General features: G+C 33.9%; 1 protein-coding gene across 1 annotated transcript; it reads right to left on the bottom strand.

Moving 5' to 3' along the window:
* Positions 1-420: 420 nt before the first annotated feature.
* Positions 421-11,323, bottom strand: LOC120199618 (paladin-like). Its single transcript, XM_039200653.1, has 19 exons — positions 11,174-11,323; positions 10,505-10,636; positions 9,728-9,799; positions 9,238-9,308; positions 9,021-9,120; positions 8,826-8,924; positions 7,882-8,008; positions 7,048-7,181; positions 6,903-6,962; positions 6,448-6,683; positions 4,199-4,628; positions 3,435-3,758; positions 2,704-3,306; positions 2,418-2,591; positions 1,911-2,138; positions 1,536-1,819; positions 1,108-1,395; positions 668-790; positions 421-553 (listed from the first exon to the last, which is right to left on the bottom strand). The coding sequence occupies exons 1-19, from the start codon at positions 11,321-11,323 to the stop codon at positions 421-423; spliced, it is 3,768 nt and encodes a 1,255-aa protein (XP_039056584.1).
* Between the last annotated feature and the right edge of the window lie 6,280 nt (positions 11,324-17,603).

Below are 17,603 nucleotides of genomic sequence, written 5' to 3'. Positions count from 1 at the left end.
AAAGGTTGAAAATATAAAAAAAATCAGAAGTAAAAGATGTATTCATGTATTAATATATTATTTATATAAATCACATTACTGAAATTTATCCATGTATTTTGGAAACAAATATGTAACTGGAAATGAAATGTGCAAACTCTGGGGATTTACCTGATGATCCAATGAGTTTTTAGGCTAAACCCCCCAACTCAAAACTAAAATGTGAATTCTTCAAAACACTAATACCGTAGAGATCAAGTTTCTCATCACATTACCAACCCTTTTCCATAAAAAAATCAATCATACAGTGGTGGGGTGAGAAAAAAACTGGAAGGGGGCAATACTTGATAGGCATTTGAGACCTATACAATATACCTACATACATGCATATACTTACATACATACATTTCATATTTTGAAGATAACTATAATTATTCCCAATTATTTATCTATTCTAAGATTATTACAGAGATGTCCAAGTTCGGGCCTTGCATCCATCCAAGATGTGAATTTTGTCTCTGTGGGAGACTTGCAGTATAGGTACGAACGGTATGTTATGAGGAAAAAGTAACGCCTGCAATGCCATTAAACCAATAGCTAAACCCATTAATCCAAAAGTAGATGAATAATATGCAAGCCAACTGATAAAGGCAGTAGTATCCCGTTGCTTAGAGATGAAATAACTTACCTTAAAGCCTTGATACTCATATCCATGAGGAATGCTCGACGCTCGTCCTCATCATCCGAGACTTCCTCGAGTTCCTTACTGTAGTGAAGGATATCATCCCGTATATGCCCTGCACCAGCACACCTTCACAAAAATTGGAAGAAAATCTCAGCATCATTGAAAGTGGTAAAAGGACGGTAAGTGGCTCTCGTTAAACTGAGTATGAAGCAAAATAAAACCATGAAAAAAAATCAAATGAGCAACATGAGTGAATTCTTAAACCGAGCCCAAAAAAGAGAATAAAATGATAATGTCAGCGGAATAATTCATCATTTTACCTTTCACGTCACTCTGAATCACTAATATGATTTATAGACATTGTTAGTATTGTAATATATTAAGAAGTTCAATACAATTTCTATAGATAGCTAAATAAAGATTAAAAAGGATATGAGACAGACCTTTCAATAATGATATCCACATCTGCTTTGCTTCTGGGACCATGCATGAGAACCCTTATAAGGCTTAATATGTCACGGTAGTCACCCATCCTTCGTGCTTCTTCTTCAGAAGATCGGGATGGCAAGCATTCTTCACATGTAGAATGTGGATGTACATTAGCCAATGTTTGCGAGATGCTGGATTTCCTGAAATTTACCTCTGCATCAAGTCTGCAGCACATAATTGCCATCGTGTATGCAACTCCACCAAATCCAGTGTGAGATACATAAAGGTACCATTCTGAGGAGCTGTAAAAGACATTATTGCAGCTTCAAAACAATTGAATTTAAAGAAACCACTTAAGCAATAACAACCAAACAAACAAAAAATTAATGGATGTCATCCACGTCAGATGGATGAAGCACTAGCCAGGTATCCTGATACTTACCGATCTTGACAGCTCTGAATTTCATCCACATCAGATGCTAAAGCCTCTCTCTCTCTAGTTAATGGTATCCTTCTATATGCTATATTATACCCCTCATCTTTTAGAGCAGCATAAACTTCAGCAGGTGTCTTCACATCATCAGCAAATATGTTCTCCCAGTATCCTACAACGCTGGACTGATTTGAAGATGGGCAATATTCTTCACGATGAAAAAGCATTCGACCACCAGAATGTCCAATCTCAGACAAAATATCTTCCTTTAGACGTGTCTCCATGTGTTCCACCTGAATTATTATCACAACCCAAGAAAATGGCTGAAGTAATTGGAAATAAATAGCTTAAGATAAACCATAAACAACATTCATGATAGTATACCACGGGGCCAGTAATTCCAACATGCTTTAGGGTATCAGTAGGCTTATTTAACTCCCTTAGTACAAATGGTGTGCCATTAATGTACACAACTGCCTCTTCTCTTAGATCAGTTACTACCACTTTCTGACCAGCAACTTCTGAATTGGACTTGGCACCAAGATATGTTAGCATCTCTTTAGCACCAATAATTGATGGAGTTGCCATGCTATAAACAGGGTATCCGTCCACCTGTAATAAACAGGTTCAAAGGAATATCACAGAAGAGATTTGCAAATGTTTAAATAACTTCAATTATTCATATAACTTAGAACCGATGATGTGCATGCTTGTTTTGTATGTCAGTACGTGTGACACCTAGAAATCTAATACCCTATCTTGTGGACAACATGTACTATAAAAACATAACTTTTTAAACAAGGAGAATATTAATTACGCACATGCTAGAATGACCCAAACAGATGACTTTATGGCATGCCAATCAAGAAAGTCTTTTTCTTTTGAGCATACCTTAAAAACATGTGGTGCACCATGAATTTGGATGCGGCTGGAAGTTTTCTGACCAGGAAAAAAGTACATTTTAAGTATAGAGCCTTTTCCCAAAACAGAACCATTGCGTGTCTTCACAATGGCCTCCATCACAGCATCACCATGTTGCGAGTCATGTGGTGCTCGCAACTCCACCTGCATGCAGAAAACCGAAACCAGTTAGATAATAATATCAAAATGTGACAATCTTAAAAACAATGTATTCAACAAGCCTTTGACTTGGTTGTAGACAGTTAAGAAGATTTACAGGGACATTGAAAAATCTCCCAGGCCTTAATCTTATACTCCATTTCATTGCCTGGACCTCTGGTCTCTGATGCAACCAATTCTTAAATGTCATCATGCGTTCTCCTTGTCCGCAAAAACCATCAAATGCTTCACTTCCAAGATAAGCAGCAAAAGCAATTAAACGGAAGTACCGCTCCAAGTACTCAGCTCCACGGTTCAGTGCTACTCTCCTCACCCTATGCTCAACATGCTGTTGGTTGAATACCTTTCTGTACTGCATAACTGCTTCTCGTATGTTCTGGAGTGCCGAACACCTATCAATTATTGCATCTAAGGCCTCACGGCATTCCACCCCGTAATCAAATAATCTAGTTATCTTCCACAGCAGTAGGATATCATCAATGCCAAATGCACAGCCTTGCTCATTTTTAGTTCTTACTTCAACACTGCTAGAGTTCAGTCTAGAGGCATTGCTTCCACTTTCGTCACCGCTTGAGGAGCTCTCATCTGGCTGTTCGTGGTTCACCTCATCAACCAGGACTTTAATAGGTCTACTGTAATTAATACGAAGCTTGACAAGGCAAGCTATTACAGTACCAGTAGTTGTCCTCCCTCTTCCCATCTACAGAAGGGAAAATCACATTTAGAAGTCGGGAAAAAAATATAAAAACAAAACGAAAACAAACAGGAAATCTTAACAGGCACCTGCAAATCCAAATAGTACTTCGAAACCATTCAAAAAAGTAATACCTGGCAATTGAATACAAAAGCAGTATCCTTTGAAGCAGAAGCAATGTTTGCAGCCAGAGTATCAAAGTCGGAACTTTTGGGAGCTTTGCCATCAGTAATGGGCACACGTGAATACTTAATTGGAAAACCATCATCCTCTAAGCATTTAAAAACCTCTAGTGGAGTTTGTACAGAATCACAATTGACATGTTCCCAAGCATCAAATATTTGTCCATCATCTGTCTCATGAATGACCATTATAGCACCCTCGTAGCGCTCAGCTTCTCGTAGGATATCTTCTTTCAACCGAGCTTCCATTCTCTCCACCCTCTCACGATCGATTCCCTTAATGCATATATCAATTAAGATTCCAGTTAGAACTGGCCCTTTGCTTCCAAAGTACTTGAGGAAGGGTATTCAAAATCAATTTAAACAGAGCAAAAAAAACAAGTACTCTTCAGGAAAGAGCCATATTTATTTTTAGGTATAAGTACCAATACTTGATTTCTGATGATCAAATGTTTATATTCCTAGCAAGCACAATTCAGGTTTGTCTCTTCTAGTACAGTCCATTTTAATTCCTTAATTGGCATGTTCCTGATGCGCACATCTCTACCATCTCATGGGGACACATAAATGCAATAAGCTAGTGCCTACAACAGTGTCTCCACATGGAACAAATAAAATTTTACCACATATAGCAAGAACAATTTTCGTGCCCAGCAGAAAAAGGAAACAATAGTCGATGTATTCCATATTGTTTTCTATAGTTAAACATTATTTACCGTGTATTCCAACATGTTTTTATAGGGTCTTTCAACCTCACGGAGAACAAATGGCTTTCCATTAATGTAGATGACAGGTTCTTCCCGCATATTGTGCCAAAAAGCAGGACGGCCGCCTTTGGAGCTGCCAATCCTTTGAATGACAGATCGAATTCCATCAATAGTTGGATTTGCAACTCCATAAACTGGAAAACCAGGAACCTCTCTGAAATTGGGAGCACCCTCTACTCTCTCTGGTAAACTTACATTTTCACAACCAGGACAATGGTCACTTTTTAGGACAGTCTGGCTCCCAAGAACCTCTCCATTCCTCAGAGCAGCAACTACACCCATTTCATGAGGGTGATCACCAGCAGATTCAGCAATCTTTGTCAAAGACTGTTTCGAACTTGCATATCCAAGAGCACCCATTGGATCTCTTCGCAGCAACCTGAAACAATACATTGCCGATTAATGCATGCACCATTGCAAAATCTGAAGTTGGGAGAGTTATTTTAATTTTGAATTGAGAACAAATTCAGTATTACATTAAGGATGAGAAAATGTCATTTAACAATGCAGGTCAAGTTTAGTATTCAACCAACAGACTTTCATAAGCTGGCATATTCAGTGGCTACAAATGCATTCTCCTTTGGTACCTTTCTTTATTAAAACAAATTGGAAGAATAAAGGCATAGTAAATGAGGTCGTGAAGCAACTTGTTGCTGGTTATCTGTATGAACTTAACTTGCTGAATTAGAGTCAGTCTTGCAGTTTAACCAAAAAAGCAACTTATTCTGCTGGAACCAGTTAAATTAGCTCCAACATAGCATTTAGAGAACAATGACTTGAAGTATCATTGAAACCACACAAACATTCATTACGTTTTACCACATTCACGTTATCATCGCTAGAATAGTAAGAATTGATGATAAAAAAGGCAAGATTTAGATGTTCAGGCAACTCAGCTTCGGCAGATGCATTACTATTAATCAATTCTCAATTATAACTCTTAAAATGTCGGTTCAATTTGACTCACCATATGACCCTCAAGTTTATTTTTAAACAAGTGGTATTTGTATCTTACTATAAGCCAGTGTTAAAAAGGGCGTAAGGCGCACCAAGGCAATAGGGGTATTATAGTCGAGGCGCAAGGCGCGAGCCTTATTGAAGTGAGGCGCATTTTTTTGAAAGTAAAAGATATACTCATATACAGATTTTTTCCAGTTGTATAGTCAAGAAAAAAAAAACAGATCTTGCAATGTAAACAACAAAGAGTATTCATTATCAACATTTTATGTATTAAACATCACTTCAAAATTATTTACATTCAATAAAATTGTGTGATACGAAATAATATGATTCTTTAAATGTTCAACTTCAACATGAATCAATCAAGGAGAATGTATAAATGCACATGAAGCAATTAAACAAGAAAGAAAATAATAAGAATCAATAAATTAGGGCTGACCAAACGAGTAAGAGGTGGAACTTCAGAAAACTTAGGGTTAAAACTACTAGTTTCTTTCTACTAATTCAAGAAAATAATAAGAATAATATAGATGTAAATATTTTACAACTTATCTATACTAAGGTTACTAATAAAGTTAATCCTAGACCTAGATTCATAAAATATTTATGAAGTAAAAAAAATTAAAATAACTAAATCTTCCCCCCAACTTTTGAAAATTCAACTTTTGCAAGCAAACAACAAATAAGCACAACCCTAAAGATAACTTATAATCTTAGCCATCCATAAGGTCTTATAATTAATAAAATATTTCTGAAGTAAAAAGAAATTAAAATAACTAAATCTCAAGTGTCATTCCCCCCAACTTGGAAAATTCAACTTTTGCAAGCAAACAACAAATAAGCACAACCCAAAGAACAAAGAAAATGGAAAGGCGGCGCCTTTTTCTGCCTTTTGCGCCTGATCAAACTCGCCTCGCCCGGGCCAAAATAGGCGCTTCACCGTCGCCTCATCGAGGCGTGACTTTTTAAACACTGTTTGCAAGCAAACAACAAATAAGCACAACCCAAAGAACAAAGAAAAAGGAAAGGCGGCGCCTTTTCGTGCCTTAGGCGTGCCTTGCTGCGCCTGATCAAAGTCGCCTCGCCCAGGCCAAAATAGGCGCTTCACCGTCGCCTCATCGCCTAGGCGCGCCTTTTTAAACACTGCTATAAGCGTAAAATTTGTATCATAAAGGCTTAGCTTAAGTCCTTAAAACAAAACAGGAAACTTCTTTTAAGACGCCCATTTATGTCATTACCTGCGAATAATGCTATATAGCTCCGGCCTTGCCTTCATCCAGTCAGCAAAACTGGTATGATTAGAGAACTTAGAATGCAGAGCTGCTCCCTCTGAATGAATATATACTGCAAAGCATATAAGAAAGTAATATCTCTCCAGGTACTCCATAAAAAATGAAAGCGATGCTTCCCTCTTCATCTCATCCCGCTGACGAAGAATACTGTTGCGATAAGAGGCAATTGCTTCTCTTAAGTTCTGTACTTGCATTTCAAGCAACACATCTGTGAGTTGTATTGACCTATGATTAAACTTAATAAGCTTTGCCTATTAAGATAATAAAATCTTATACCAAAGAAGGAACCGGGCAATTATCTGCTCAAGATAAGTTAATTCTCAAAAAAATATTTGCATTGATTTTAGAGCAGAAATTTGGAAGATAAACCTGAATCAAATAGGATACTTAGAAAACCATACCTGCATGGAAGCACATTTGTCGATGACCTTATCCACTTGTCTTTTCCCTTCAACACCGCCCTAAAGGAACGTCACTCTTTATAAGAAAAAAAGACCCAATAGAACGTTAAAGAATCAAGCAAGAGCAAGTAGTGGTATTAAATACCTCTAGGACCCGAATCAGGCTTCTTATGACTGCATATTCTCCTCTACGAAATGCTTCCATGGAATTGGGCAGATTTTCAGTGACATTAGAACAAGATTCAGAAATTCTCCCTACTGAATTGGTTCTTGGAATGCCTATGTCATTATATATAACAATAAAAGTCAGAATTAAGTTACATTACAAGCATAAAGTAAAGACAAGTCAAATCATCTCCCAAGGTAGTCCATAAAGCAATTTGATGAATATAGCAAATATAGATATTTAACCGAAGACAAATATAGGTTCATGCAAGACCATTTAATAGAGGACTAGATAGCTTCATAGCATAAAGGTTTTCTTTTTTCAAGTTCCAGTCAGTGATACCATCCTAGACTAGTCAATCACCTGCTTCTCTTTCTCTATGTTACTCCACTTCTCTATGGCTCCTAAGATCACTTAGCCTCACCTTTAACTCTTAACAATAATAAATCTCAAAGAAGAAAGGCCAACAGATTTTAAAGCAAACAAATTAACACTAGAAAAACTTTTCTTGTAAACCCCTCACATGCTTTTCTGTCTCTGTACACGTTTAAGGACAAGTTACACTCCGGTTAGATTTGATTGACCAATGCAAAGAAAAATTAAGGAATTCCCTTCTTTCCTCCAACATCGAATACATTTCAGTCACAAAAATTACAAGGATTGGCCCAGTGCAAATGAAACATATGCAATGAGAAACTTCAAGCAGAATAATCTGAATATACCAATAGAGTAACACAAAGATATTTATGTGAATAACAGGGATGACATAAATAGTATATACTTAAAATTGCATAAATAAGGAGACACCATTACCAGAAGCTCCAATTCTATTGAGATAAACCAAAGTTGCAATAACCATGCCGGTAGTAGTTCTTCCTCGTCCCATTTGACAATTAAAAATAACCTCTGTGCTTATGTCAGCTTGAGAAATTTTATTAACCTGGAAACAGAAAGGAATGTTCAGATGTTAATGCTTATACGTAATATATTCAATAATTGTAAAACCACAAGATTGACTTCATATCCAAGTATCCTTCTGCACAAAATGAAATATAACAACCAGCATATTGAAGTCATAATTTTCGGCAATTTGATCGAATAGACAAATACTGACGTGGTCATACCCAAGGCTTTGATATAGAAAATACCAAAGCACCAAATACAGTCAATGATGATTAAGAATTTAAGAAGATTTTGGGTCACCATATGCCTTACATCAAGTAAAACATGAAAGTATATAAGTTTCTCCTTGTTAATGTACTTCTTTCTAAATGGTCAAAGCATCTAATAATTCATTGACAATTAGAAATTTATTTAGCTATTTGAATTGTTTTGCAGCACCTCAATGTGTGTTTATGTAAGACGTTGAGCTCAAAAGAGATGAGAAAATGTGTGCATTGATTTTCAATCAGACAATTGGAGTGCAACACTCATAGAAACTGAATCTCTCAAAAGACCTCCAGTCCACTATGGCATTAAAGAAAAGTTGTAGTTATACTGTATTGCCAGGCCGAAATAAAATTATACTATGAAAAAATTTTACAGTTAGAAATTCGACTTATCAGAAGAGCTTTCCATTTTATCATATTACTCTAAGTTTTTATATAAATAAAAGTTGAGGATGGTACATTTGGGTGTCCATGTATCAGCAGAAATTTAATAGGAAGCAAAGTAAAAGGAGAATGATCCTAAAAGCAAACAAAAATTTAATTTATTCAAAATAGCAAGAAGAAGAATGTCAACAACAAGGAGCTCACTAGAATATCAAAATCCAGCTCCTTTGGTGATTTTTCATCGGTTATAGGCACGCGCTCGTAGTCAACCAGGTACCCTTTGAGTTGCAATTCTTCATAGACCTATATCAGTTAAAACCAAAAAGAAAAAGGAATTTTGACACGATGATTCAATATTTTGACAGATCAGACACATTTTCTTATTTCCAAAGCCTATACCTCTAATGGTGTCTTTACAGAATCAGAGGATACTCGCTCCCACTGGTCCACCATCTGACCATCTGGCAGTTCATCGGTGACAAGGATCCTCTTTCCATATCTGCTATGTCAGATTTTCAAATAAATTTGTTATTATGCAGGGAAGGGAAACCGTGGTAAACATAGGAAAGGAACATTTACAAGTCACAATAAATAAATTATGCAACCAAAGGAATACCTTCCAGCTTCCATAAGAATATCTTCCTTCAATCGTGCTTCCATTTGCTCGACCCTATCCCTGTTAATTCCCTATTCAATATAAAGGATATTATCAAGCTAACAATGAAGATGAAAGGTAAATGTCAGCAGGCCTTTAGCACGCACATGCAGAATGCATAATATGTACGAGTGTAGATTTTCGTTCTCCTTAATAATTTGGGCATCATATGATCACATGAAACCAGTATGCTATAAATTCTTCAGAAAAAATAATTGATGATAGAGAGACAAGCTCTCAAAGCACATGTAGCAGACTTACAAATATCGCGCCTTCTTACTAAGAAGCTAAAACTTAATGCCCAAAGGCAAATAATATTTGCATCATCTGCTAAATTAGCAAGTAATAAAACTATATCATAGTTTCCTAAATGCAGTAGTCATGAAATTAAAAATAAAACCAGATGTCAAAAATAAATGAATACATCAAAATTTTCCTTAAGCTGCCATACCGTATATTCAAGGTTTGAGAAGGGCATTTCCACGTCACGCAAAACAAAAGGACGTCCATTGATATACACAACCTGTTTATACGCAATAATTGTAAATTAAAACAAGCAAATTGTGCAATTTTCGAACTCTTAAAAAGTTCACGTAAAACAACATGCACACCAAAATCAAGTTCTTCATCATAAAGTTTCTAATGAATAATGAATGCAAGTATTATTATCATCATAACGAACAATAAGAACGTTTCCCAATTGGCAAAGTAAAAGATCTATTTTCACCTTTGTTGGAGGATGCGGGCCAGGAAGAGAACTTAAACTTCCAAGTTAGTTCATTAACATTAAGCAACATACCTATATTCCCCCGTATTGAATGAAGGCTATGAAATTGAGATGACAATATCAGTGACCTAAAATTGGTGAACTGGCATGTATGAGACCATGACAATTGGTGTTGAGAGAATGCACCAGAGAATAATTGCTTGTTAAATGAAGCAGGTTCAGCCTGGTACAATACGGTCATGGCTGTTTTCCATTTCATTTCTTTTTCATTGAATGTAACGGCATTGATTTTTGTTCTACTCAGTTGAATTTTCTACGTGATTGACTTTATATATATTTTCATATCATCTTATCTTCAAAATCATGACTAGTCCTGAACACTAAATTATTGCTATGAATCATGTTTTCAGTAGTCATCCAAAGTATCCCAAATGTCAACTAAACATATCAGTCCGTCTATGAACTTATCAACAGGAATCAATTGGTGAGTCATCATTTTACCGGTTCCTCCCTAAGACTAATCCAAAGAACACGCGCTTGCTTCCCATCTTTCCAGGCTCCAATATGTTTAAGAACATTTTGAATTCCAACAATTGTTGGAATCGCAACACCATGAACACGCAACGAATCTGCCTGTGAATAGTAGACCAAAAAAAGCAAAGGAAAATAGTTTAAAAATATGAAATTTAACAAAATACATAAACGCCATAGAAATAGTGATCAATTCAAAGTGATATTCCAATATGCAAGCATGGCATTATCCGCCATCTGCATATGTTAAGATAAAATTCAGGGCACAGTCCAGCCTACTGATACTGTTAGAACTTAAATCACCTACGACAATACAGCTCTGTTGTTTTGTAAGTTTAAGCAATATCCAGCATGAGCAATTCACTAAAAAGGTCATGAACTGCTTTACTCCAAAGTGTTGAGTGAAAGAAAGTAAGAAGCATATAAATTGAGTGAAAGATTTCATGATTACAACTATAGAGCCAACATAAGGTGAAACGAAGCACATAACTAATTTTCCATAACATGTTTTTTTCTTTAAGAAAATAATAATAAGTGGATATCATCAAATCTTGTAATCCGTTCTGTTTTTCAGGAAAAATATCCAAGGAAGTAGTAATGGAAGGGATAACTACAAGAGCTGAAATGTAGCAAAAGAACCTGACGGTAATTGGGAGCACCATCGATCTGGGGAGACAAGCGCTTGTTTTGGCATCCAGGGAAATGGTCGCTCTTGAGAATGGTCTTTTTACCCAACACTGACCCTTCTCTCATCTTCATCACTTGCTTTAGCTGCTTTGGGATCGACATTTTCTCATACACAACACTTCAATCCTCCTCAGAATCCAACTTCACCCCCTCGATACCAGAAAATGAAAGGAAAAAAAGGGACGGATTTTTACTAGAGAAGGCAACGCAAAAAGAAAGGCTGAGGAGGAGGGGGGGGAAATCAACTTCAATCCCTCCCAAAATTCCAACTATACTCTTTTAAGAAACCCAATGCCAGAAAAGAATTCCCAAACGAAATTCACCTTGAATCCTTTACGAATTGGAACTAGACCCTTTTCCTTTATATATCTAAAGAACCAATGAAATTAAAAAAGAAAAAAGTTTTTAGCTTGAAACAATGGGAATTGAAGGGAAAGGATAGTAGCTGAAGAGTTATTGGTGCATGTGTCCAACACCCCCCACTTTAAATACCAAAAAAAACAGAACGTAGAAAATAGGAAAGGAATTCAGCTCTTGTGTATCAACCCAATGACTGAGGTTTATTTTGTGTTACTTTCTTATTTAATTGTTTGTTATTTGTTCATATTTTTTATTAGATTTGATACTTTTACATGTTTTTTTTTGTAGAACGATAGTTTCTGAAAAATGTGCTGGAATTAATACTAGAATAGTAGGCATAAAATGCTAATATGACAGTGACTCAATAGTTTTTAGAAGGTCTAGTCATTAAATTTTTGGAAGATGTGTTGACGGATGAGCAATTCAAATTCAATAAATTAGATTTATATTTTAGAGTTAAATTTAAACAGGATTTATCTTTTGTAATTTATTTGATTTATTTTTAGTATTTTTAGGGTTTTAGAAATTATAAATACTATCTCGGGTAAGTAATTTTCATAATTCAATATTTCAAATCATAATTCTCTTGTTTTTTTTCTTTTTAGTTTTATTAAATTTCTTCTTTTACTTTCTCTATTATATTTCTTTTAAATTTTTTATTTTAAAAATGTTAAATATGACTTTTGTCATGCTTAGCTAATTTTCCTTTTAGCCACAGGTAAAAGCGATGACTCAATTTTGATGAGAGAATTGAATAACACTTCAATAACTTCGAAATTGTTCTCTTATTCTCTACACTTATTTTTATAAAATCAAAACAATTTTTCAAAACTAAAGAATGACTTCAGTCTTGATTATTTTGCGATTATATATGTGGGAGGAAGGATCGGCTCAAAGCACATTCAACTTTCTAGGAACACAATTTAACAAGATTGCCTTGTTAAGTGTGAACTGAGATCGGGAAAGCGATTATTGAAATATTTTGTCCGAGTTAGTTGCAAATGCTCTTGGATCTTGATCATTATCAAGATTGCGTTGGTTTGATTAATTTCCAAAACCGAAATCTAATATTGAAAGTATTCGGTGTACAACTTAGTAGCGTGAATTGTGTAACCGACGCAAATCCTGAATGGTAAATCCGTTTTGATGATCCGAAAAAATTTGAGTCATAACTATTACCTAATGTTGTCTAAATCAACTGAATTTTCAGATTTTATTTTTTTTAATTTACCTTTTTTTTATTTTCTTTAATTATTTTCTTCTTTGATTTCTTTACTATCTTTATTTCATTTTTTATTTTTAATTCTCAAACCATCAAATCTTCTTATCTTATTTACTTTCCACACAAATCACGCTAGACCATAATCAAAGATAAAATTCATCAATCTCCTTAGTTCATGTAAAATCGGTCCTACTTCTCCTATATTATTCAATTTAATTTTTTTTTATTTTTTTTATTCGAGAAGAAATAAAATTATTTGAAGAGAAAAACGACAAGTCACCACTCCACGACAGAATGATTTGCTTTTATTTTCTTTTTCTCTTACAGTAGCAACGTGAAAGACCGTGTGTTCGGCAAAATAACAAATATTATTTTACTTCGCTTAACAAAAATATTCGATATAAGAAATACAGTGGGTTGTATTTATTTCAGTGTTTATCTACTTCAGAGGATTAGCTTGAGGAAGGAAGAGAGAATCTGGGTATGGTTGGGATATTCATCTTCTTCTTTTTCCGCTGGCTTTCCCTCGATATTCCCAACAACCCACCGGTCATTGCCACCTAACCTTCTATTCTTTTAGTTTTGGATAACCTGGGAAAGGCGGACCCTTGTTTATACTCTTCGTGTTTCCAGCGGGAGAAAAAGATTCTACAACTCAAATTTCCTTTTTAATGATAAGTCATCGAAACTCAATAACCCATTAATGAAAAAGTAAGTGGGGATGCAGCCAATGCGGGCATGGCGGAAACAGGATAAGAACCTGAGGTGAGAGAATATGCTTCTCTCTTTATCTGTCCCGTTTTTAGATCCACCTGAAATTATTACTGTTTTTCAGTACATTTTGTTTGCGTCCAGCATTATTTTCCTTTGCTTCCAGTTTGATTGAATCCCACTAAAATGCTTTTAACTTTAATATCTGCACTTCTCTTAAAAAATAACATGAAATAGAAATAACTTCAAAGTAAAAGGTCATGTCAATGTCCTCAAAAATAATGTTTTTATCAATCATTTCGATAAAGAAACAGTAAGTCAACTTTTTTTTATTAATTTTTAATGATTCATTTTCTAAAAGGATAGATCAAATTACATTATTTAAAAAATAAAGATTAAATTGGAAAATTTAAATTGAAATAAATTTTATATCAAAGCTATATATATATTTAAATAATTTACTAAAATTGTGTTAGTATTTGTATTTTCGCCATTGTTACGCAACCATTTTTCGACGTGCATAATCACGGTGAAATAAAGTAAAAATGATAGCGGGTAAACAATTTTTGTTTTTAAGCATCGAGCAAAGTGCCAAAATTCAAACTGTATACATTAGAGATGGACACGTGGGATCCAACTAGAAATAATATATTTATTAAAAATATTATTTTTATTTAATAAAATAGATATTTAATTGAAAGAAAATAATATATAGAGGGATATTATTGTAATTATCTTTAAATATATATAGTAAAATTATAATTTTTTGAGTCAGTTCAGATATGTTTCATCATAAATTCAAACTCGACCTGACTCGTCTCGAATCTGACTTTTTTAAAAATTATGTCCCGATCAGATCGAATCGAATCGAAACCTATCGAGTTTGAATCTCATGTACATCCCTAATATATACCACTTACCAAAATTATAAGCTCATTGTTTCGCATTATTTGATTAAAAAATAAACCACAGTTTTTTTTTTATTTCTCAAGAATAATGTTACCTTTCCAAAGTGTAAGCTAATGGTTTCTAAAAGGTTTTCAAATTATTATTCTTCTTCAATGGAAGCTGGTAAAAGCAGTTGGGAACTTCAGAGTTGTAGTGCTTGGTGAATACGAGAGGCGTTGAAAAGGCAATATATATATATATAGCTGAATGATGATGGCATGCTGAGTTTTGAGGAGTTAAGTGAGTTGTTCTTCCACTTCATTACTTTTTTCATGCCTTTTTGGAACAATATATTCTAGTTTGCTTTTTGGGGAAATTTGCATTGAAGTCCAAGCGTTTGATTTTTTTATATTTTGCAAATGTTCATGTTCTATTTTACCACCTAAGCATAAACTCGTTAACAATCCGAATCAAAGTAATTGTTCTGAGCAACGAAATCAATTTATTCCGACTGTAAGTCGAGCAACAATGGCAGCAAACAGATCGTAACTGAACTCTTAGGTGGGTATGGTTCTCGCCTCTCGGAAAATATCATTACTAGGAACAATTTGTATCAATAGTAACATTTTTCTATTAAAATTGTGGGAATGTTATTATCCCTAAATTTTTATGTAATGAACAATTCTCATCACTTTGAATACAAATCTTCCTGAAATAATAATTTTTTTCATATAAATCCTTCTCAATTTTTATTCTTTGTGATTTGTTCAAAATTATAAACTTAATAATAATAATAATATATAAAGAGTTTAATTTAGTAAAATATTAATAAATTTAAATAGTTAAAATTATTTTATATTTTTAATATATTAATCATTTTATAATTTTATGACATGAAAAATGTTATTATTGTAAAAAAAAGTGTAATTACTTAAAACAATATTTAATTTTGAGTTATTAAAAAAATAGATCTTATACATTAAGTGTAACACCCTACACCAGTACGACACACAGTCGTCCGATGAGAGTGTCACACGGAACCACTGGAGTGGCTAACCAAAATTTTCTTTATCATATTCAATGGAAAAGCATTCATTAATAATTACTTGTGACAAAATAGACAATAACTTTCATACAAAACAGTTTACAGTCAAGAGCTCCCACAGATACAAAAATAAAATGTACAAACCTTGAATTTAAAACAAGTTACAACTCGATTATACAAAATAAAGGTTACAAATATACATGCCCTCTAAAAAGAAACCGAGACGTGCTCTGCTCCAAAAATCTAGGTCTCGATCTACCTGGTACATAAGTTCTTTAAGTGCTCCACCTAAGAATATGCGTAAGGAAACAAACTACAAGTGTTGAGCTAACTGGCTCAGTGCTACACTAACAATTAAATCATACTAATAGGGGTTCATTTAAACATACTCATACATCTGATAAAAAACTATATTTAATCTCAATCATTAGCGAGTATCATTGTGATACTCACTCTCTACGCTATGGTAGACATCATGGTGCGGCTGAGAGATCTCTGCATCTCGAAGCTCACACACCCCTCTAGTCTACCGAAGATGTGACCCCCAAAATTTCTACATTTGATTTAACGTTATCATTGTTTCCACTTGTAACCTTATTTGAGAGTAATTAAAGACTTCTTTGGAACCTCATTTCTCATTACAATCCCCTGAAAATCCTTAACTTAAAATGTACGTTGGTACCGATATTAGCCTCTCAGTGTCGATACTTTACCGTAGGTATCGATACTTTACCTTATTATTTCATGTTTTGAAAAAGAATAATATTGATACTCATCGCCTAGTATAGATACTTCCAAGCTATGGTACCGATACTAAATTTAGATTTGATGTTTTGAAAATAATCCCAGTTATTGATACTTCTACCCTGGGTATCAATACTCCCATGAGTACCAATACCAAATTTAGCTTCGATGTTTTCAAAATTTTCTTAATATTAATACTCCTTGAAAATGAGTATCGATACTCCCTTTCAACTAAGCCAATTTTACACTTCTTGAATAACAGTATCGGTATTGTTCTTATAGTACCGATACCCATGCCCAAAAAGGCCTTACTTAGGCTCGAAATTTACACCCAAACTCACCCACATTGCTATAATGATGTTCCAATTATTATTAATGTCTTATGTGATCGATAAGAGTTATAAATAAGGCTTCAAAACATACTTATAACATAAGACATTGAATCTACCATTAACATTCTCATCAAGCTTATTTCTAAATTTTCATGCTATCTAACACTTCTAATGACCCACTAGAAGTATGAAGAAGTTGTAAGTGTGGTTACCTTGCATTCTTGGCTAAAATGTAAAGCCTCTTACTCACTCAATATGTGTTTTCTCTTTTACTTTAGCTTTTGAGCTTTCTCCTACTTTTTCACTATTTAAGGGTAAGAAAATAAATTCTAAGTGAACTAAGTGGTGGAAATAAGGATTGGAACATTCCTAAAACTTAAATCTATCAAAAAAAACTTTGAATCCAAGATTTCTCTTAAACCTCCCAAAAACCCATTTTGGATACTCAATCTAAAACTTGTAATATGGAGCTCAAATTAAAGCTTGAAAGATGATGATTCTTATTTTTACCTTGGCTTAACCAACTAGAATTGGAATGCTTAAAAATCTCTACTTGATAAAGGAAGAGAAAATAGAAGAAAATGGAAAGAGGAAGAATAAGAGTTGGTGAGATATTTGGAGGTTAGTTTATGTGACCTGATATAAAAGTAAGGGGAAGTTTTCAACTTAAAAATGAGTAAACTACACTTTAGGCCCCTACACTTTCAAGCTCATACAAATATCATTACCTTTCATAAAACTTTTGGGCCCAACTTGGCCCAATTCCAAATAAACTTAGTCCAAGCTATTTTAATAAATCCTTTCAGCTCTAAATCCTTTGGGGCATTACATTAAGAATAATATATTTATCCACTCGAGATTATAATATTATTTTTCATATTATATTATATTTTATATAAATAAATATGATAATAATGAATATTATTTAAAAATGTAAGTTTAATATGCTAATTATATTAATTATATGTTAAATGTATTTTTTTCTTTAAATTAAGATAATGTAATAATTAAAATATTTTTATAAATTTTAATTCAAATGTTTATAATTTAATATTAAAGTTCTACTTGTTAAAAAATATA

The sequence above is a fragment of the Hibiscus syriacus genome, unplaced genomic scaffold (assembly GCF_006381635.1).
Source record: "Hibiscus syriacus cultivar Baekdansim isolate YM2019G1 unplaced genomic scaffold, ASM638163v2 tig00005459_pilon, whole genome shotgun sequence".
NCBI lineage: Eukaryota > Viridiplantae > Streptophyta > Magnoliopsida > Malvales > Malvaceae > Hibiscus > Hibiscus syriacus.
This window is presented reverse-complemented; position numbering and strand designations above follow the sequence as displayed.

Coding starts and splice junctions, on each gene's coding strand:
- LOC120199618 (XM_039200653.1), bottom strand. CDS start 11,323: ATGTCGATCCCAAAGCAGCTAAAGCAAGTGATGAAGATGAGAGAAGGG. Junction 9,800..10,504: donor TTAGTCTTAGGGAGGAACCG/GTAAAATGATGA, acceptor GCGTATAAACAG/GTTGTGTATATCAATGGACG. Junction 9,121..9,237: donor ATTCTTATGGAAGCTGGAAG/GTATTCCTTTGG, acceptor CTGACATAGCAG/ATATGGAAAGAGGATCCTTG.